The sequence below is a fragment of the Amphiprion ocellaris genome, chromosome 18, assembly GCF_022539595.1.
Source record: "Amphiprion ocellaris isolate individual 3 ecotype Okinawa chromosome 18, ASM2253959v1, whole genome shotgun sequence".
Classification (NCBI taxonomy): Eukaryota; Metazoa; Chordata; class Actinopteri; family Pomacentridae; genus Amphiprion; species Amphiprion ocellaris.
In genome coordinates, this window is record NC_072783.1 from 12,889,185 (window position 1) to 12,911,716 (window position 22,532).

The 22,532-nt window shown below is 39.7% G+C and overlaps 2 protein-coding genes and 2 long non-coding RNA genes across 7 annotated transcripts in view; 2 read left to right on the plus strand and 2 right to left on the minus strand.

Annotated features, from left to right (window-relative positions):
- Nucleotides 1-238: 238 nt before the first annotated feature.
- On the minus strand, nt 239-4,793 carry LOC129347423 (uncharacterized). The gene is made up of 2 exons (XR_008599527.1): nt 4,244-4,793; nt 239-4,164 (listed from the first exon to the last, which is right to left on the minus strand). It is a non-coding gene; the product is annotated as an uncharacterized LOC129347423 (long non-coding RNA).
- A 2,353-nt stretch (nt 4,794-7,146) lies between these two features.
- On the plus strand, nt 7,147-13,218 carry LOC111570215 (sulfotransferase 2B1-like). The gene is made up of 6 exons (XM_023272851.3): nt 7,147-7,566; nt 10,351-10,562; nt 10,663-10,789; nt 10,896-10,990; nt 11,132-11,312; nt 12,506-13,218. The coding sequence occupies exons 1-6, from the start codon at nt 7,428-7,430 to the stop codon at nt 12,613-12,615; spliced, it is 864 nt and encodes a 287-aa protein (XP_023128619.2). The 5' UTR covers nt 7,147-7,427; the 3' UTR covers nt 12,616-13,218.
- A 4,444-nt stretch (nt 13,219-17,662) lies between these two features.
- LOC129347422 (uncharacterized) lies at nt 17,663-18,939 on the minus strand. Its single transcript, XR_008599526.1, has 2 exons — nt 17,994-18,939; nt 17,663-17,879 (listed from the first exon to the last, which is right to left on the minus strand). It is a non-coding gene; the product is annotated as an uncharacterized LOC129347422 (long non-coding RNA).
- Nucleotides 18,940-20,635: 1,696 nt separating this feature from the next.
- The window catches only part of wu:fj29h11 (uncharacterized), a 68,908-nt gene continuing 67,011 nt past the window's right edge, over nt 20,636-22,532 (plus strand). For 3 of the 4 annotated variants that reach the window (XM_023272845.3, XM_023272847.3, XM_055004709.1), the window contains exon 1: nt 20,636-20,972. In XM_023272845.3, coding sequence (XP_023128613.2) covers nt 20,963-20,972 — 10 coding nt within the window. In that variant the 5' untranslated portion in view covers nt 20,636-20,962. The remainder of the gene's footprint in view (nt 20,973-22,532) is intronic. The other variant, XM_055004708.1, reaches the window with a different exon arrangement.

The following is a 22,532-nucleotide window of genomic DNA, read 5'->3' on the forward strand; positions in this document are numbered from 1 at the left end:
GTCCTTCCAAAAACCAAAAGAAATGAGTCAGATTAATCTCCATAGTTATGCTCTAAGGTCTTAATATTAGTAACATTAAGTTCTGTAATTAGGGTTATACAGTTGCAAAGGGAAAAAGTATGTGAACCCTTTGGGATTGCTTGGATTTCTGCATGAATTGATCATAAAATGTATTCTGATTGTCATCTAAGTCACAACAAGGGACAAACAGTCTGCTTCAAGTAATACCACGCAAAAATGATGTTTTAATGTTTTTACTGAACACAACATGTAAACATTCACAGAGCAGGGTGGAAAAAATGTGAGCCTTTGGATTTAATAACTGGTTGACCCTTCTTTAGTAGCAAGAACCTCAACCAAATGTTTACTGTAGTTGCAGATCAAACCTGCACAACAGTCAGGAGGAATTCTGGACCATTCCTCTTTACAAAACTGTTTCAGTTCAGCAATATTCTTGGGATGTCAAGTGTGAATCGCTCTCTTGAGGTCATGGCACAGCATCTCAATCGGGTTGAGGTGAGGACTCTGACTAGGCACTGCAGAAAGTGTATTTTCTTTTGTTGAAGCCAATCTGTTGTTGATTTATTTCTATGGTTTAGCTCGTTGTCCTGTTGCATCACCCATCCTCTGTTGAGCTTCAGTTGGCGGACAGATGGTCTTACGTTTTCCTGCAAAATGTCTTGATAAACTTGGGAATTCATTTTTGTCTGACAGGAATTCGTCCAGCCCCTAAGGCAGCAAAGCCTCCTCAAACCATGATGCACCCTTCCCTATATTTCACAGTTTTGATGCTGGTGTACTGTGCCTTTTTTTCCCCTCCACACATTGCATGCTCCTTCCAAACAACTAAATTTTTGGTTTCATCTGTCCACAGAATATTTTGATAGTAGTGCTGTGAAATATCCAGGTGCTCTTTTCCAAACTTCAAACATGGAAACAATGTTTGTTTTTTTGGGACTGCAGTGGCTTCCTCTGGTGTCCTCCCATGAACTGCATTCTTGTTTAATGCTTTACTTATTGTAGATTTGTCGACAAAAATGTTAACATGTGGCAGAGATTTCTGTAAGTCCTTAGCTGACATTCTAGGATTCTTCTTCACCTCACTGAGCATTCTATGCTGTGCTCTTGCAGTCATCTTCAGGATGACTATGCCTAGGGAGAGTAGCAACAGTGCTGAACTTTCTCCATTTGCAGACAGTCTGTCTTACCATGGACACATGAACATCAAGGCTTTTCGAGATACTTTGGTAACCATTTCCAGCTTCATGCAAGTCAACAATTCTTAATCGTAGGTTTTCTGAGAGCTCTTTTGTGCGAGGCATGGTTCACATAAGGCAATGCTTCTTGAGAACAGCAAACTCAGTGTCAGGCCTGCTGCTGAGGCCTAGATAGTGCTCTCCCCTTCCCCCACCCTTTCTTTTTCTCCTAGGTGTGCTTGGCACAGAGGCTGCAGCGGCAGGTGATTGTGATCAGCAATCAGCATCAGCCGATGCAGGAGCAGGTGGAACGCATCCAATCAAGAGCCACTCCTGCTGCAATAAAATCAGACGCCACTCACCATTCCATGCTGGACCGTGATTCTATCAGTAGTCAGTTCTCTGCACTGTTCTTTCCAGCCGCTGAAACCTTTTGGAACTCTTGGTAATTTTGTCTTTGTTCTCTTCCAATCTGGATTCCATCTGCTCCTGCTCCGTTCCACCTGGTTCCTCCGACTCCGTGGCTCAAACACCTGTAACCATATTCCCTCCACCTGTGCTGGCAACTCAACTTGGATTCACTCACCTGTACCATTCACTGTCACTGGCGTCTCCTGTCACAAACCTGTAGTTTAGTCTACTAGTTGTTGTATTCTTGCATAGCTTACAAGTTAGTATTCGTAACTTTGTTTCTTATTACTCATGTATTTCTCTGTATCTTTCTTGCCTGGGTTTTAACCTCCATGAGCTAGCGTATTCTACTTAATGTAATTATTCCACCCGCCTGCTAGTGGTCTTCCTGAGTCAGCCTGTGTCTGTAGGATCTAGTTTTATTTGGCATTTCCGGTTGTAGTCTTCCAGTTGGGTTTTGTAGTCCTATTCTGTTAACATCTGTAAAATTCTTGATTCTTTATACTCCTGTCTGTCATCTCATTTCCTGCGCCTGAGCCTCTTGGAAACCGTAACACTCGGAACTGGTGTGTGTGTTTTTTGTTTTTTTTTTTTTATAGGGCAGAGTAGCTTTAACCAACACCTTCAATCTCATCAAATTGATTGGACTCCAGGTTGGCTGACTCCTGGCTGCAATTAGCTCTTGGAGAAGTCATTAGCCCAGGGGTTCACATACTTTTTCCATTCTGCACTGTGAATGTTTACATGTTGTATTCCATAAAAAACATGAAAACATAATTTTATGTATGGTATTAGTTAAAGCAGACTGTGTTTGTCTATTGTTGTGACTCAGATGAAGATTAGCATCCATTTATGCAGAAATCCAAGTAATCCCAAATGATTCACATACTTTTTCTTGCAACTGTATATGTTGCAGTCAGGTAAAGAAGTATTTTATATCATTTTTGTAGGGTTTTAATCCCTAATTTGTTATTACTCAGGTAAAATCACACCATTAACACTTTAATAATATAAACCTCAATATCTAAATTGGCAGGGTTAAATTGTAGTGCCAAATAATGCTCCATGTGGCAAATAAAAGACTTGGCTTTAGCATTTTTTTTATCCTTTATGAAAGGAAGGAGATGATGCCAACCTACAGTCAGCAGCAACATTCAAAGCAATGCTCCCTCTGTGGCAGACCTGAATCACTGGTGTATGATTACATGTCTTAGTATGAGTGCTGTTGGATTCTCTTACCAAGATGTTTGTATTTACTTCAGTCTGCATGAATCTCCTTCACATCTATGACTTGTGATGTTTTCTCTTCAGGTCAAGGAAAAGTGCTTCAGAAAAGACATAAGCCATTTATCTGTGTTGAAGGAAATTCACTCTGTGTCCTCTGAAGTTTGCTGTAATGAGTTGTGTACTAGTATTCTGTTATGCAGTGGGTTTACCAACACAGTCTGCAAAGGTAAGCCAACCCCAAACATTTGCAGAGTACACATTTTAAAGCGATGGTCAGAGGGTAGGGAGGGGCTGTATATAAATACCAAAGTTAATAGTGGTTGGTATGCGCATAGTTGCTAATCAGTGAGAGAGGGTAAGAGAAAAAGAACAAGAGGTGATTGAATAAAGGAGTCTGGTAGACAACAAAAGGTATCATGATCCATAAATAACAAATGGGTAATGGAATGAAGGGTTAATATTAGGACATGACTGTAGAAAATCGATGTGCTATTTCATCATCAGTCGCTACCCTAGAAACAAGAATACTTAAAAGCAAACTGTTTTGAGGTGGTTTTTGGGTTACGGGTTTTCTTTAAGGCTCAGGCGCAGGAAAAGAGAAAGAGACAGCAGGTGCTAACAATGATTTATTATTATAACAAAAGGTGACTGGGACTACAATTCCCTAAGGTCTAGTATCCAGAAAGGGACCAGATACAATAACTCTACTTCAGAGCTAGAGTGCCCCTAATGGCGGGCGGTACGAACTACAGGAAAACTCGAGAACACAAAGAACTGACCCACGGCAGGCACAACCTGGGCAGGAGAGTTCACAACTAAAATAGCTAGGGCTGAAGATTAGTTGAGCACCTAAGAACACAAACTAAGGATACTTGAGGCGAAAGCGCAACTATGATCACTACGTACAGAGGCTGAACTATAACTAAGAAATCTCAAACTAAAGTGGAACTCGAGACTATGAAAACACGTAGCTCACTAAAAACGAAGTTCGCAATCACTATACTATAACCTATCACTACACTATAACCTAGAGCGAATAACAAAAGTACCGGGTGAATCAATTAGCCAGTACCACAAACAAGCCGGGGCCTATGACAAAACGTACTCTAAAAACAGAACTAGAACCTGCTCATGTTTGAGGCCGTACTGTCGGCTTGGGTGCTAATGGGCTGGGGCAGGAGCTGGTGGTTTCGGCAGCGACAGCAGATGGAGGTTTGGACGGAGGGCTGAAGAGGGACGGAGTTGATCCCGAAGTCGGCTTGGAACGCAGAGGCGTTGACGAGTCCAGTCGGCCAAGATGGCCCAGTCAGCAGAGCAGGTGGGGTCCGAACTGAAAGGAGCAGAGGCAAAATTACTAAAAGACAAAAATCCTATAAGCTTAGGCTAGAGAGAACGAGTGACAGACTGACTGTGAGCATTCACGATCCGGCGTCGAACTGATGACTGGAGTCCCAATAAATGGTGTAGAGGACGATGACCGATTGGTCCTGGCACACCTGTTCCTGTTTCAGCAGATTCACCAGATTGCTCGCACCTGCCGCCGCTGCCACCGTACACAAAACCTAAAAAGGAAACAAACCAGAGGAGGGAGGAGCCCTAGCCAGAGCCTGCCGAGGCAGGCCTGACATTTTGTCACCTGATCTGCTGTATCTGGACCATCTGTAGTTATGCTGCAAGAGGCCTCTCACTACTGGAGGACCTGTTAAGCCTTAATTATACTCTTGGGGATGTGCATACAGACAGCTACAGACACTACAACTGATTGGTGTTGTTACTCTCCAGTCTGCTTGGAGGACTTGGTTGTATACATGTACATTAGATTGCATCTCCATGTTCTGCACTCTACTGCCATTGTAGTGTAGCTTCTGCATGGTCAGAAAGTTTGGGCTTGACGTCCATGGAAACTTGGCGGACCCTTGCGTAGGTGGAAAGTATATCCCCACCTTTATGACACACCAATCTCCCCTACTCTCCTCTCTTTGACTGCCCATGCATTTAAAATTAACTTTGTGTTTTCTCTCTCCCGTAGTTCTGCCATCTCCGTCCTCTCTCTTCCTGTACTTCTCTGCAGATACAATATGGACCTACTTAGTGTTGACTGTTTTTTTCTTTCTGGTTGACCTTTAACTGATTAACCCTTGTACGGTGTTCGGGTCTGTGGGACCCGTTTTCATTTTTGTATCAAAGAAAAGTAATACAATAATTTTTTATTTCAAACTCAGACTCATTGGCCTTGGCTCATTTCCTGTGAAGAACATATATCACAACACATTTTCAATGACTGCACACCGTACACCCCCCGGACACATTTATATGTTCGGGTCCACTGGACCCAGAGCCAATGAAAGTGTGTAAATTTTAGGTTCTGTGTACCTTCACTCTGTCCTCCTCCTTTCTGGGCCTCTCTCTCACTCTGTGTGCGTGTGTGTGTGTGTGTGTGTGTGTGTGTGTGTGTGTGTGTGTGTGTGTGTGTGTGTGTGTGTGTGTGTGTGTGTGTGTGTGTGTGTGTGCGCGCGCGCGCATGTGTGTTTGTGTGACAATATTGGAATTGTGCCTCCTGCTGTTCCCACAAAGGGTTGCAGCATTGTTGTAAAATTCAAGCACCAACACCCTCTCTCTTTCAGGAACAAATTTTTATTTCCTCATACTGCAAACTGGGGCCGGGACACAATAAATATAGCTTTGCCAGTGTGATTCCTTATTACAACTGATCAAGATGGCCAAAAGATTCTCTGGTCAGAGGGCCTTGCAACTGATTTTGGAAGAGAGGGAAGCATTTCATGACGACGTAGAGGAAGAGATTTCAGAATCTGAGGATCACATTTCTGAAAAATCAGGGTCTGACAGTGACTTTGAAGAAGAGAATGAGATTGAGCATCAGCTAGCTCCAAAACAAAGATGAGCCACAGGACCAGTCCATCAGCAGCCAGTCCAGGACCAGCCAGTCCCAGGACCAGAACAAGCCCATCAGCAGCTAGCAAGTGAAGAAATATGGATGTCAGTAAATGATAAAATTGAATGGTCTTCTTGCCCAAGAAATGGGCCACTCCGCATGGCTGCCAAGGTGATAAGGATGTAACCAGAACCAACACGCATGGCAGTTACTCACGTGGAGAATATCAAGTCTTCTTTTGAGCTTTTCATGATGGATTCCATCCAGAAAATTATTCTGGATTGCACTAATTTAGAAGGAAGACGTGTTTTTGGAGAGAGGTGGAGGGAGATAGACCAAACCCATTTACATGTTTATTTTGGGGTTCCTATCCTTGCTGGAGTTCTCAGGTCTAAAGGAGAATCCACAGAATCCCTCTGGGATGCAGAAACTGGCAGAGAACTTTTCTGTGCAACAGTGTCTCTGGAAAACTTCCACATAATTTCCAGGATCTTCCGGTTTGATAGCCAAGACGACAGACCACTTTGATAGCAGAGACAAGCTAGCTGCCATCAGGACAGTGTGGGACAAGTGGGTGCACCGCCTCCCACTGTTTTACAACCCTGGGCCTAATGTCACTATGATGAGCAGCTGATGCCATTTTGGGGCCGCTTCCCCCTTCAGACAGTATATACCACCTAAATCTGCAAAATATGGTATAAAGATCTGGGCTGTCTGTGATGCCACTTGCATCAAGTACAAGAAGTACATATGCAGCACACACACAGTATAACTCTGCCCCACACATATAGGCTGGCATGAAAAGACAATGTGTTCAATGGGGCTGATGTGTTGTCTTGACTGACATGGTTACTGTACGTGTCCAGCTTGTGTTGCATAAATTGACCTGAATGGGTTAAATTTCTAATGAAGTTCAAAAAAAAACAAGTCATTAGTTATGAAAAACCTTCCTTCATTTGTAAATGTGTTTATTTTTTCTACTCTCACTGTGATTAGAATTGATTTCCTTTTTTTATTACATTTTATCAATGAAACAAACAAAAAACGAGTAGCACTTTAATTCATAAATGTGATCTAACAAAGGTAAAGAGCAAATATTTACCATTTATGTTGTTTATATTGCTTGTATTTGGACTGAGGAAAGCATCTGTTGAGTATTTTAACATAAAATTATTTGATTGCGTTGAATTGAAAACCCCAAAATGCAATGAGTCCACCAGACCCGTGAACACTGGCTGTGTAACAAAAACATGAACACCACAAGAGGGTTAAGGCACATTCCTGTCCCACTGAATCTGGTTCTACCAGTTTTTTTCTCCCTACTGCTGCATAGTGCTTTTAGAAGGGTGGAGTTGTTGTGACTCCCTCTGTAAGATAGTGAGATTATGACCTTACTATATACATTTTCCTGAGATAACTTGTGATTTGGCGTTACCTACAAAAAATTTAAAATCTCATCACTCCTCATGTTTCTATGTTCTTTTGTCTTATCTGTAAAACACTTTACCTTGTGAGTGTGTGTGAATTGGGCTGTGAGCCATAGGTTAACTTGTCTTGTCCCGCCCAAGACTGTATCTCAGTTTAAACCAGTTTTGTTACAGTCGGGATGTGTGAGTGTATAAATGCTTCAACAAGGTCCACGGATACCTGTGCCTGTCTCATTTCCAATTCTGGAAGACTTTTCCTTTCTATTCTGAACAATGACTGAGGCAGAGTTATACACAGTTTACAAGGGAATATATGTACCGGCACATCTGCACACTCCACAGAGTCTGAAATACTTTGAGGAGTTCTCCTTTCGGCCAGATGACATCCTCATTACAACATATCCAAAGTCAGGTAAGCATGAATTCTTTATTTTGAACTATCTTAACTGTGATCATAATAGGACTTATTATGACTGTCCTTAAACAAGGCTATAGGACTTCTTCTTTGCATTTCGAACACTATGTATGACATAACTTGACAATTATCACACAACTATGAGCACAAATAAGTATGCAATACAAAACATTTTAGTATTTAAAGCAGTCAATGTAATATAATACAGGGGAGAGCTGTGAATTACAATTAGTGGCGTGAATGTATTATGTTTCAATCTCTAACGATTTCAAAACAACTGATTTTCTACTTGCTCAGGTACATGTTTAAACCCATGATCTGGGAAAGGACTCACCCTTTTTTCTCAGCTTCCTCCAGCCTCTTGTAACTTGTATTAATTTTGACAGTAGTTTTGCCTTTCAGAAAGGTTTTTGATGCTGCAAAAGCTCACTTGTGTTTTTCAAATATTCAATATATTTACTAATCAATGTCTTTCTATTTACTTCAGTACTTGATGAATGAAGCAGAATTTTGATGTCCTGGAACTTTATTACTTGCATCTCCTGCCACTTTCCAATTCTAATTGTACTCTATGACAATTCAGAGAAATATTGTGTTTTTTTTTTTTTTTTATTCCACTACAGTTATCGCAACTGTAGGGTGCTTGCCACATTTGTTCAATGATTTAAAACACGTGACTATAGTCTAGCAAAAAGCACATTTGTATTTACAGTACTACACCTACTCATTGAAGCTTTTGTCTTTAATGTGAGTTTTTTCTTGAGTATAGAACGAAACTGCAAGCATCAAGCTATGTGTTGGAGCCCACATGGGTGTTTTTTGGTTTCCTTCTAATTTTTTTTTGGTATTAGTATGCCACTCAACAGGGAGATAGTACCATGTTGGTAATAGGTCATGTATTTACAGATTCAATTCAATTTCTATATAGCAGCAGTTCACAACATATGTCATCTCATAGGAGTTTTCATATTTTAAACAAGGAACAGAATAATCCAAAGTTCCCTTTGGATTTCCTGTGAGCAAGCAGTCGGTGATGGTGGGAAAGAACCCAAAATAAAAATCTCTTAACGGGAAGAAAAATTTTTAAAAACCCTGACAGAACCAGGCTCAGGGAAGGCAACCATCTGCCTCGATCAGTTGGGTGAGAGTGGGGATGAAGGGGGTGGGAATAATAGGATACAAGATGTAAAGATTCAGTCTAACTTAAAAATGGTAAAAGGTAGACTGACAGCTGTCAAAAAAATCATTGCACAAGCATGAACACAACTAAAGAACTTACATTCTGTGGTCTACGACTGGAAAACAGAAGAATCAAGAGACCAAGGACTGACTAATGATTATAGTCTTAAGGACACATTGTGTGTCAAAATTTGTATGTCTTTGAAATTCTTTGAAGTCGAAATCTCTTGCTTTGATAACACCTTTGCAGATTCATGGCTCCTCAATACTTGATGTTGAGATGAGCCTTCTACATAAATTCTGGAAAGCATCTGATATTGGCTGTAATCTAAGGTGCTGTTAACTGGTCATTTCTTTCTCTGCAGCAGAGGCAGTCGTCATTAGTTTGACTGAAACAGTTCTTGAAATATTCTTCAGACTGAATGACCTTCATGACTAAAAGTAATGGTGTGCTGTTTAAACTGGACAGTTCTCGCCATAATAAGCATTACTACAGTAGCTGAACAGAATATTTGCTACTACCTTGGCACAGCCGAGTAGATCATTTCAAATGCATTAAGTATTATCAAAATACAGATTTTTCTGTGCATTTTGCCCTTGCGTCCACCTGCAAACACAGTTTTAGGTCTCTGAAAACTGGGCTTTTGGAAAACTTTGTCCAAGATGGAGATATTCTGCAATTCTAATTGCATGGTGGGCATGAAGACAAGAAAAATCAGAGTTTGAGCTTGTGAGAGTGTTCACCATTACCAGCTAAGATTACCTAAGGCGATTTGGTTCGTTTGGTGGGCATTGTCAAAATAGTGTTGGTGCTAGTTTTGCCCATTGGGCTTATGACTCCTCTTTCTTTATACATCATTATTGGTAGCCTGCTGGAACCAACAATACATGTCTTTCAGGCTTCTGTTTGGCCATTGTGGTTTTAAGGTTTAGGCCTTTTGCTACCTGTTAATATGGCATGTACTTGGCAGTGCTTTAATTTTGTTTTTGCATTTTGTTGGAAGGAGAAAAAAAACTCATTAAAAGCACCTGTGTACGCGTAACCTAAGGATACAATGAATTCCACCAATTAACATTTGACAAAACTCATGTCTTAAATGAAAACCCTTCCAGGTGATGACCCAGATCTGGTTCTGGTAATGACAATAGTGTGCAAAGCCGGCATGAAGACAAATATGGCTACTTTGAGAAATCTAAAAATTAAAACTGAGTTTACTTTTACTTCACTTTTCTGTTTACAATTCTATTTGTGTTAATTCAGTTTTGATGTCTTCAAAAGCCTAAGACGAGTCTGTGTCCAAACTTCTGACCGGTACTGTACCTCTGATATGTAGTTGTAGTGGAGATTAGGTCATGTCACATACCTCTAAAATGATTAAAGAAATATGTTAAGTTACTCTTCACTGACTATAAAGGTTAACACTGCCACACCACCTCCACACTACTCATCAAAGGTTTCTAACCACTTAAGGCAAGAAAGGCTGTCGACCTCTAATTGGTTTCAGAAGCTGTTAACTGATCCTCAAGTGAGGAATTATGGGATCCTTTTTTATGTCGAACTACATATTTCGGTAAACTTAACTTCTGCTGTCCTTCCTCCAGGTACGACTTGGATGCAGGAGATTGTACCTCTGATCATGAGTGGAGGAGATCCAGCCTCTGTTGAGAGTCTGTGTAACTGGGACCGTGTTCCTTGGCTGGAGGAGACTCGGGCCTCTGAGCTCAATCTCGAGGATCGGCCATCTCCACGATTATTAACTACACATTTTCACTACAGCATGATGCCTCCATCATTCTTTGAAGCTAAACCAAGGGTAAATAGGTTTCATTTTGATTCTCCTTTTTACTGTAGCACATTTTCATCTTAACACAAATAGCAAAAATGAATAAAGAATTGTTTCAACATTGTTTCAGGTTATCTATGTCATGAGGAACCCCAAAGATGTATTTACATCTGCCTTTCACTATTATGGGATGGCTTCCCACTTGGTCAACCCCGGCCACCAGAGCGAGTTCCTCCAGAAGTTCCTTAATGGAAAAGGTTTTGACTGATCTTATTTTCAAGATAATACACAGCCCACCTAATGAGAAGAACCTTCAGCTGAAATGTAATAACTTGTATACATGTGATTGTTTTTTCCTTTAAGGTGTGTACGGCTCGTGGTTTGACCATTTGAAAAGCTGGCTGAATGCTGAGCACAAGGAGCATATAATGTACATCTCATATGAGGAGCTGAAAATGGTGAGATTTTCTACAGTGCTTCAAAGACTACCTCAATGTCTGAAAAACACAAAATGCTACACCCATTTCTAAAATCTGCATCTCACAGGAATAAACACTCATCCAGAAATAAGAGCTGAGCTGTGTTTCTGTGTGGTGCAGGACCTGAAGGACTCTGTGGCCAGAATCTCTCAGTTCTTGGAGAAATCTCTTGATGCTGAGGTGATAGACAAGATTGCAGATCGATGTTTGTTCAAGAACATGAAGCAAAACAACATGTCCAACTACTCTACAGTTCCTCGTGAATTCATGGACCAGACAAAATCTGAATTCCTCAGGAAAGGTGGGTTTCAATTAGTAACGTGGAGGAGGCTGTACTTTCAGGACCATATCAAGTATTCCACACAAAGTACTACTTCATATCCTACTACCTAAGATCTGAAAGGTTTAATTCACCCAAATAGCACTAAGACTTGTGTTAAGCAACATGAAATTCGTTGCGTTTCGAGACATGCTTTTATTCTGAAGGAGGTATGCACCGATACACGGAAGTGAAGTATTCTGTAAGTGCCGGGAATTTGTTGGTTATCGTTTGACGGTCCATGACGAAGTTCTGAATATCTGTTCCATGAAGAAGCCTGGAATCAATTCCTTAACAGTTTGCATTTGGACAAATTGTGTAATTATCAGGTAAAATAATAATGGAATCATCTGTAATGGCCTTTGTGGTGTCAAGATCTCAAATAGCCCAATCTGAAAGGTTGGAAAGAGGCAATACAAACGGACAACTATGGAAGCAGATATATATTTATATTTATTTTATACAATAACATTGAATAAAAATAAAAGTTAAATGCACAAACACACAAAGGTAAATTAGCTCTATGTCTCCCTGACATGCATAAATACAAATGTTTATAACGTTAAATGAATAAAACGTTATAAAACAAACAGCCCTCTCCGTGCAGCCCTCTCCGTGCAGCCTCCGGCTCTGCAGATACATACTATTGGGGCCTCGCGGACACGGAAAGCATAAAACAAGCTTAATACAATCCTACTGCTCCAAGGAGTGGTACAGGAGGTCCTCCCCACTGCAGTAAGACTTTTCAGTGCATCTGCATTTGGCAGATAACAAAAGAACCATATCACTTTGCCTGCTGATGAAACCACTTTACATTCTAACGCCATTCATTATATCTGTAAACTTATCTGCACCTTTTGTCATTTGCACTTCTAAGCACATTCTCATTTGCACATTCTGTTCATTTGCACATTTCTGTATCACTTTTGCATATTCTTGTATATTTTGTTAATTTTTTTCTTTCTATATTTTCTATATTTTGATCTTATCTGACTTTATGTTATTTTATTTTGACTTTACATCCTACCCTAATATTCTGTGTTGTCTTCTTGTTAACCCCTTTGTTGAATATCCATGCTGCTGTAACAACTTAATTTCCCTCCAGGGATTAATGAAGTAAGTCTAAGTCCAATTTTCTACAAATAAATTCTAATTCCTCTTGTGCTGTGTTTCAGGAATAATTGGAGACTGGAAAAATCAGCTGACAGTAGCAGAAGCAGAACACTTTGATGCTGTTTACAAAGACAAAATGAAAAATGTCAAATACAAGTTTGTATGGGATTAATAGAAACTTGGTGAAAAAACGGAATATTAATGTTTAGAATTTAGAAACTTGCTGTGTATGATATTTGTTTTACTATATATACTATACTGATCTTACAATGAGCATTTTTTTTCATCTGTTCAGTTCACATTGGACACGTTTAGTGCAACTCCTCATGTAACTGGCTGACATATTAACAATAGTCTGAAAGTTGTCATTAAAACAAACAGTAGTTGCTTTATTAAATATAATATGGAGCATAGTTTATCTAACACTTTTGATTACTACATAATTCCAAATGTGTCAGTTTTGATGTCTTCAGTTTTGTTCTACTCTGTTGTAAATAGTAAAAATAAAAACTTTTCAGTAAGTGAATGTGCCAACCGGTACACCGATAGAGAGGTGGATACATTAACAAAATAATTAACATTTTTAAACAGTCTTTAACAGATTTTTTTTTGAACAAATTAGTTTTTAATGTGTTAATTTACTGATTTTCTCTATTTTGTTTCATTAGAGATGAAGTGCTTATTTACATAAACAACCACTACAAAATTGTAAATAATATCCACATTAAAAATCTGTACCTTTATGAATGAAATAAAATCACAGAGATCAATTCAATACAGTGTTTATGTTACTAGTGATATTTAGTATAGTGCACAATGGAACAAAGGTAAAAACATTAAGGAATACTTCAGCAGATAGCATTTATTCTATCAGTGAGCATGTGTGTTTTTTGTCTGAGCGGTTTCATGCGTGTGTATACCACATGCTTGATCTAATCTTAGCAGTTAAATGGTTCTTGTTGCAGGAATCCACAGCAGAACTAGATCCAGTAAAGTCTCCCTGAGGACTGGAGGCTCTAGGTTTATTCCAGCAGTGATCGGACAGTTGATTGTTTTTCAGCTTGTCAGTTTCTCCTTCTCAGAAAGCACTGCTGTGTTGTACCTCATAAACACTAACAGCAGCTTCTTGCATTTAGCATTGGCAAGTCAATCCTGCTCACTATGGAGGACTAAAAGTGCCAAAATTAAATAAATAAATACATTATTAAATAATTAATTAAATATGTCATTAATTAATTAAAATTGGAATTAAATATTTCATTAATTAATTAAAATTGGAATTAAATGTCATTAATTAATTAAAATTGGAATTAAATACTTAAATGTGTTATTAAATAAATATATCATTAAATAATTAAATATGTCATTAATTAGTTAAAATTGGAATTAAATATGTCATTAATTAATTAAAATTGGAATTAAATACATAAATGTGTTATTAAATATGTCATTAATTTATTAAAATAACAATTATTTTAAGTAAAAAACATATTTCATTATTTCACGATTTAATTAATTATTTCATGGTCCTTGTGTTGCAGTGGATCATGAATTAATTTTATCTGTCAACCTCGCCCGTCAAAGTCCGTGGGCGGGACTAACGTGAATCTAGTCTAATCCACTGCTTTTGTCTGCCTTGAAACCGGAAGTAGAAGTCTTTCTAAACATGGAGGCTGTGTAGAAGGAGAGTCGCTGTGAACTTTCTAGAGAGTTGGTGAGAGATATTTTAGACCTTGCAGAGTATGTGGAAGCAGGACCTGCTTACCGCGAGCATGTAGCGTGTAAAGCAGAGGAATTTATTGACGTTGTTGAAGTTATTTCCGCACTTTCCGACCAAGATGTTGACCGTAGAGTGACTGCAAATTTAGAGGAAGTACTCCGCCGGTTTTCTGGTACCAGGGTGCAACAGGAGCACACACAGGGACCAGGGCGTTTGGCATACCGAGGGAAGTTCTGGAACATCACGTTCTTTGTGGATTACCAGCCTGTCAAATTGCAGCGATGCTCGGAGTGTCGAGCGCTTTTCCTTTAGGACCTACTCGGCGCGGCACGGCTCCGCTCGTCTTTGTTTAGCCGCGATTCCACAAGCATCTACTCGGCACGGTACGGCTCGTCTCATCTTTGTTTGCGAGCGTTTCCATACGGACTAATTTTCAGCACCTTCTCGGCTGAGGTTCCCAGCGAGCTGAGATGAGCCGATAATGTGGCGTTTACATAGTGCAGGCCACTGATTGGACAGGGAGTGACGACACAGAGCAACTTCAGCACGAAAACAAAATCCTGCATTAAAAAATGACTGTAAACAGCGACGGTGTGCATTGCTCTTCACGAAACTCTCTGTTCTTCATAATTTTAATGTGACAGCCAGACCTGTACCGTGGGTGAATGAAGAGGTCGAGACTTTGTCTTTGGTGGCGGACCAAAGAATACAGAGAGAGCTGGACGGAGAAAGTTTATCAGGAGGTCTCTGAGCGGATGGCCGCTCACATATACAGTAGACTGTATATAAAGAGGACAGAAGCAGTGTAGGGAGAAGCTGAAAAAGCTCAAAAGTGACTATCGGTCCACCCAGGACCACAACGGCCGGCGTGGGTCAACCAGGAGGTGTTGGAAGAGGTTTAATGGAAGCTATTTACTGGCACCGCACCGGCGAGCAACAGGAGGGAGACTCAGCCGCTGCATTGTTGGAGACGTTCGAGGACGGTGAGTGTTTTGTGACTTCAAGAAACTTATACATCATTTATTCCATTGGTGGCAACCTTCTTTTAAGCAAACAAGTATTTTTAGAAAGTAACGTCGTTGTCTCCTGTAGCAGACAATAAGATAGCTAGTTAGCCATCGGCGCTAACTCCGTGCTCTGCTTGTATTTCGTGCTGCTGTTTCTAACGTTTAGCTCTCAGAAGCTAATACTTCAGTCAGCATGCCGTGTTTTTCTTGTACTTAGAGTGAGTGTTTATTTCTGTTCAAGAATCCCTTTCCACATGCGAAGCCTACTCCACCTCCGTCGCGGAGCCCCCGGCTGCCCTGTCTCCTCTCCAGCACCAGCTCGGACACCGACACCAGCACGTCACAGCAACGTCTTATCACCGGTAAGACACGGTAAACAGAGAGCATGGTTGATTTTCGTATTATTATTACTACAGGTGTAAATGCCTGCAAGCATGATCAGAACAACGAGACCAATGACCAAGAATTGAGGCAGGTGTAAATGCAAACTGTGCAGCAGCCAGCTCAGGAACGCCTGATGAAAGCTACATGTAGCTACAGTGACACATAAACAGAACACATGCAGCTGCATTTATTTTCTATTGATTTAACAAGTAAGTCACTCTAATTAATTTACGTTCTGGTGCGGTGTAGTATTGCAACCATTCTTCTTATAGTCACTAGGTAGCTGTGAAACTGAATGAAAATATACATAAAAATGAGAAAACACAGCTCTTCTTAGCAACTCCAAAATGTGCACAGGATGAAATGAAGTTCACACCACGTCGTTTTTGTTTGTGGTGGAGCAGTTACTGCTTGTGCTTTGGTTAAAGCGAAGAGTGCCAGAAGTTTATTAAAGTATCAAAGACATGATCATGATTGAAAATGGATGGACGGGTGGCTAAACACATCACATCATAGCTGTGGAGTCCTTCCAGCTCCTGGGGACTACAATCTCTCAGGACCTCCTGAAAAAGGCTCAGCAGAGGATGTATTTCCTACGACAGCTGAGGAGACATGGCCTGCCACATGAGCTGTTGATCCAGTTCTACACTGCAGTCATCCAATCTTTCCTGTGCACCTCTGGATCAACCACACAGCAGGACAGAAACAGACTACAGCCCATAGTACGGACTGCAGAAAACATCATCAGAGACCCCACTCACCCTGGACATTTGGACTACAGTGCCCTGTACACAAAAATCGCCACTACTGTGTTTATAGCAATTACCATTTTGCTAATGTGTTCATACATTCCAGTCTAGCTGTACATTTCTGTTTATATTGTGTTCTATTTTACTACTATTTCTTTTTCCTCCCTGTTCCTCTTTCTATTGTTTATTTTTTATTATTCTCTTCCATATTCCTAGGATGACACCAACAGCCGAAACCAAATTCTGTGTATATTGTGTACTTACTTGGCCATTAAAGCTGACTCTGATCACTTTTCTGTCTTTGGTCTAGGCAAGAGGAAAGGGGGCCACAGAAAATTGGACCTTCCTAGCGTACTTGTGGAGATGCAGGCTGAGGAGGAGTGGAGTCATGCCCAGCATGATGAGAACATCTGGTTGCTCCTCAGCGAGGCAAGAGAGAATGAAGCTGGCCCAGAATACTGCCTTCAACCAGTCATTCCTGGGTGTGCTGGGGCAGCTGGGGTAGCTGGGTAGGCAGTGGGCAGCCGGCGAGTGTGAGCGAGTCCACCTCCCATAGACTTGAGATTTACAAGTGCTGGTCATATAATTAGAATATCACGAAAAAGCTTGTCTTTTGGACAACTGTCAGGTCAGTAGTCTTCCCCATGATTGTGTAGCCTACAGAACTAGGCTGAGAGACCATTTAAAGGCCTTTGCAGGTGTTTTGAGTTAATTAGCTGATTAGAGGTGTCTTCAATATTGAACCTTTCTACAATATTCTAATTTTCAGAGATACCAAATTTGAGATTTTTGTTAGTATTCAGGTATAATCATCAAAGAGAAATAAACATTTGAAATATATCAGTCTCTGTGTAATGAATGAGTATAATATACAAGTTTCACTTTTTGAATGGAATTACTGAAATAATGAACAACTTTTTTCATGATATTCTAATTATATGACCAGCACCTGTAGTTGTATATAGTTTTACTTTTAGCCCTCCACTGTAGGAGAGGCCCACCACAGTTTGTACTTTGCACATTGTAAATAGTTTTGATTTTGCTGCTGACTAATAAACTATTTTGTGACTTATGTGATTGCATCATAACTTTTCATTTTGTCTGTTAAGACACTGGTAGGAAAAGAGTCAACATTCTGAACCAAACATTTCTATATTCCCTAATAATGTATTTGTGTTTAATGGGATTTAACATGTTTTAACACAAACTCCTTTATGGTTCATAATTCTGGTGACTGAATTACACCAAAGCAATACTGATTTATCAAACTGGAATTTTCTTAAAACAGCTGTTTTAATGTTTTGGCGTTTAATTTTTTATTTAATCTTGCTAACCTTCACGAACAAACAATAGCATAGACACATCTACAAAAGTTTATTGTCAGAATTGCATTAAAGAAAACAATAGCGGTCCGGGGACAGAAAAACAGAAGTATAACAAGAAGAATAACTTTGCATGACACGTAGTGCATCAGTGCATCCTGTACATCTCTGCCCTCCTCCTCTACACCTTGTGCCACTGCAGGCTCATGTGCTGCTGCTTCAGGTAAATCCCATGAAGTCTCATCAGAGAGCATCTGAAACACATACACAGCATACATATTTTAATACCTAATAGCGACAAACTGCAGCCATTACAGGGTCGTTCACAGGACTGATACACGATAGCTAGCGAACTAGCATTAGCTTACCCTCATATGTCGTCTCGTTCATATCCTCTTGTCTTCAGCTTGATACTGCTGTATCGCCTCCCAAACTCTCCTGTGTGTCTCCTGAGTGTTTCGACTCGCCGCTCTCAGCTTTCTCCGACTCTTCTATTACTCTGAATCTGACAGAAAGCCACAGACCGAGCAGCAGGTGTACTATCGCCTCCATGTACATTGTTGCATTGCGTTTGTGTCGCACAGAAATGACGGTAAGGGACTTTCGGGCCACCGTGCTATGACGACTCCACCCACGATGAGGTGGTACTCAATGTAATGGAAAAACAACTAAACCGAGACGAGCCGTGGCGCGCCGAGTAGATGCTAAAGGAAATGCTAAAGGAAAATTTGTCTTGCACCGCATGTATCAACATTTGGGAAAGAGGACCGAGTCTTTAGCGGTTGCTAATAAAGTTTTGTTTTATTGAGTATCCAAACCAACGTAGAGGTGAATAGCGCCACCCAGTGTATCGGAATGTGTTCACAAGCTCTGCGTCAATCCATTATCTGGAATCGATTTGCCTTGACTTGATGTGCAGGGTAACCAATCAGGTGTTAGGATCCGCCCACCGACTTTGACGGGCGAGGTTGACAGATAAAATAAATTCATGATCCACTGCAACACAAGGACCATGAAATAATTAATTAAATAGTGAAATAATGAAATATGTTTTTTACTTAAAATGAATTGGTATTTTAATGAATTAATGACATATTTAATAACACATTTATGTATTTAATTCCAATTTTAATTAATTAATGACATATTTAATTCCAATTTTAATTAATTAATGACATATTTAATTATTTAATGATATATTTATTTAATAACACATTTAAGTATTTAATTCCAATTTTAATTAATTAATGAAATATTTAATTCCAATTTTAATTAATTAATGACATATTTAATTAATTATTTAATGATGTATTTATTTATTTAATTTTGGCACTTTTAGTCCTCCATAGGTCTCTGCTGGACTGCGCTGAAATACTATATAGCTCTTTCTCTGTGTTCTCTTGATCTCACCAAAGTGAAATTAAACATATTCACTGATGGTTACAGACAAATGTAAGGCATTAATACCACGAGCTGCATATGCTATCTTTTTGATTTTATTTATTATTTGTACACTTTTTTGTCATGATATTTTTTCTCATATAACAGTGTTATGATGTGTGGCCACAACTAAAGGAAGACACACCGGGAATTACAATTAAAATATATATCTTTTAAGTCAAATTAAACAAAATGGAAGCCAGACTTAAGTATGACATGGAATTGAGGAAGCCAAAGCATAAAAAATATAGGAACATAACCAAACCCATTTGTGAGGTGTCTGTGGAGAGAAGCAAGGTGAGCGATTAGACTGTACCTAAGTAATCCAGGGCCACTGTAAGTGATGCTGACCACACTAAGCAACCAGCAGAGCCCAAAGATATATAGGTTAAAACTAGGCCAGCCTGAAAGATGACCTCAGGGGCCTTCACAAACAGCATGTTTGAGTCATGTCCATTCAGCTAATTTGAAAACAAAGTGGAGACAGAGAGCACTGTATGAGGGACTAAGTAAGTGTAAACGTTGGCACAAGTAGCCCAAAGCAGCCAATATTATTATTAAATCACTTTTTTTCTCAAAAAATCATCAAAAATTATAAGGATGTATTGTTCGAGCATTTAGATATCTGTACCAAATGCAATAGCAATCCATCCAGCTGCAGTTGAGGCAGAAGATAACTACTTTTGTGCAGTTTACCACAACAAGATGAAAATCATCAAACATGGATCTGCAGAAAAATAAAACACTTTCTGCTTCACAATCATAGGGTTTGTGGAAGCAGATGTGATGGAGAAATAGTGTAGTTTCTCAGACATTAATGATGTGCAGGTGAAGAAGAAACACCCGTTGACACTGACTTGCTTCATAATAAGTTTATTACAAAGGAGACCAGCATCGATCAGACAGAGCTTGCTGGGGACGATTCAGCCAATATGAACCTTGTGAAATAACTTTCTGAGTTCACTTATATAGGTTTATGGTTGCTTGTAAAGCCTCAACCTATGTTCTTCCGTTGGTGACCGAACCCTTCTAATAAAACAAAATTCTAATATTCAAGGTCTGGCATATAGGAGCCCCTCTCAGCAATAAACTATCTACACATTCCAGAACATGCAGTAATTAACACGTCTCAGGACAGATACCACAATAGAAATATTCTTAGTAAAGGAATTCAACTGCCAATTAACTTACAATTTGAATTAAACGTTTCTCTGAGATATTTATACTTTTCTCTTACAGAGACCATTACCTTGGCTGAAGTGCTGTAATGCTGAGAAGATGTGCAGATAAATTTGTCAGCTTGCAGCTCTTAATCAAAGGCTGTCATCTTTTAACACGAAGCTGCATTCGGAGTATCAAGTAGAAAAACCGTCTGATTTTATTTTCAACTAGAATCTCTCTGAAATCTTGATAGTTTAGCTGTGTGTATGGGTGCAAAAAAAGTACTATTACTTCCTGAAAACAAGCATAGTTAAGAGATGTTACGGAGTGACATTTCATTGCAGTTAGTACTATGCAGTATATCAGCAATTTCTCATATTTACTATTTTCGTCGTGCGACTTGAATGCAGCACCGACGTTAGCTAGGAAAACGGCTAAAATGTTACCGCCTTATGAGTTTCGATTCCGATTTTTTTCCACACATTGTATTTAATTGCAGCAATATTAAGTTTCCGGAACACAGGTGCTGTGACACTGGACATTTTACTGCTCTTCACCGACCGACTAATACAATTATTTTGAGGTTAAATCATAATACTTCTGGTATTATTTGCTAACGTTAGCTGGGCATAGCAGGTCTGCTAGCTGGTCCTCTGTTAATCCCTCATCACAGACTAAGGATGATGCATGAAGGCAAAGACACAGAGCCGACAACTGCAAACAAAGGGCTACTGCTATGATAACAGGTAGCTGAAGAGTCTTCTTTTTAGTTATTCAGTGTTGCGAAATCTTAAAGTTTTGCTAGCATGTAGTTTGTCGGAATCGGGTGTTTCAAACTCTAAAAAGTTGGACTCGTTTGTGTGCCAGATACACGTGTCTTGTCTCGGCAGTTGTTTTGAAAGTCTACCAGGTTTCCTGTAAAGCTCCTTTTGCTATCAACATTCTTTGTGCCAGTCAGGTTTAATTCTGAAGCACCTTGTCCTCATCATTGTACATGATATTTGCACAGTATCATAAGCGGGGAATTTCAATGATAGTCTTATTTTAAGGGAGAGAACTGTAGTATGACAAAAATGTATTTTTGACACAGTTGTTCCTGTTTGACCTCAGGGCACTGTAGGTGGAAACCTCTCTGTGTTTCAGAATACTGAATCATGACTAGTTGTATTCCAGTTTCTGATATCTCCACTTTCATTCTGACTAGTGATAATTCTGGCAAGCCCTTTTAACATAACACAGTTATACTGGATATGTATTGACAGATATCCATCATCTAGGTCTTCCTGGTCTAAAAGAACGCTCTTCCTATGGAGGGAATTCATCACATCTTCCTTGATGATGAACTCTTCCTTTTTCCACTGTGTTTTCTAAAGATCTAATACACCACTGCAACTGATATTTCTGCAACCACTATTCAAATGTTTGTCTCGACCAATATCCAATGAGGAGCCTTGCATGAGCAGCATCATACACAACCTATGTGACATTTCTGCTAACTCTTACTGTTACTGCTTAGTACTGAATTATGTATGTCACAGACTGTCAGAACAACATTATAAATATCTTGAATAAAATTTCTGACCAGTCACAATGTAATTATGGCTTGATGTTGTCAGCATTGGTAATTTTACTTCTAGTCGCACTCAGCTATTAAATGTGAAGATGACTTGCCAGGCTGTAATGTTTGGACTGACCAGTACTCGGCCTTCTAAGATGAATTAGACAGTGGCCTGATGCTCTTTGGCTGTCATTGCTTGCTTTTGTGTCCCCGTCATCATATGCTACTCTTAACGCCTGAACTCCCAATAGAGACAAGGGATTTGATGCACTGAGCAATATTGTCATTGGTTTCTTTTTTACCACTTGTGTTTTAAGGTTTTTCCTTAATCTAAGCAGTGCACTAACAAATGCCACTGCCATCTAGCTGAGTTTAAGACAGAGCTAAAAAGTGAATTAGATCCTGGAAGAAGTCAGGTTCAGCAGCATCATGGATTTTGCCGTGCACTCATGCTTGTTTACTTACTCCATGTTTTACTGTCACTGGTAAGCAGGAGGAAATGTGAGAGAATGGAATGTTCAAAGGTAAATATTGTGCTGAAAATTCTTCAGTCAGTCAGCAATTCTGGTTAGATTACCAAAAGATGTAGTGGGTGTGGTGATGTGACCTTGTTAAATAACCTCACAGTTATTCACAAATTGACAGATTTACTTTCCTACCCTCAGTTTCATTTCCTTGGAAAGGTTTGCTTTTAGAATGACAAACCAGCTGGGCATTTAAATCAGGTCACGTGGTGTATTACATACCA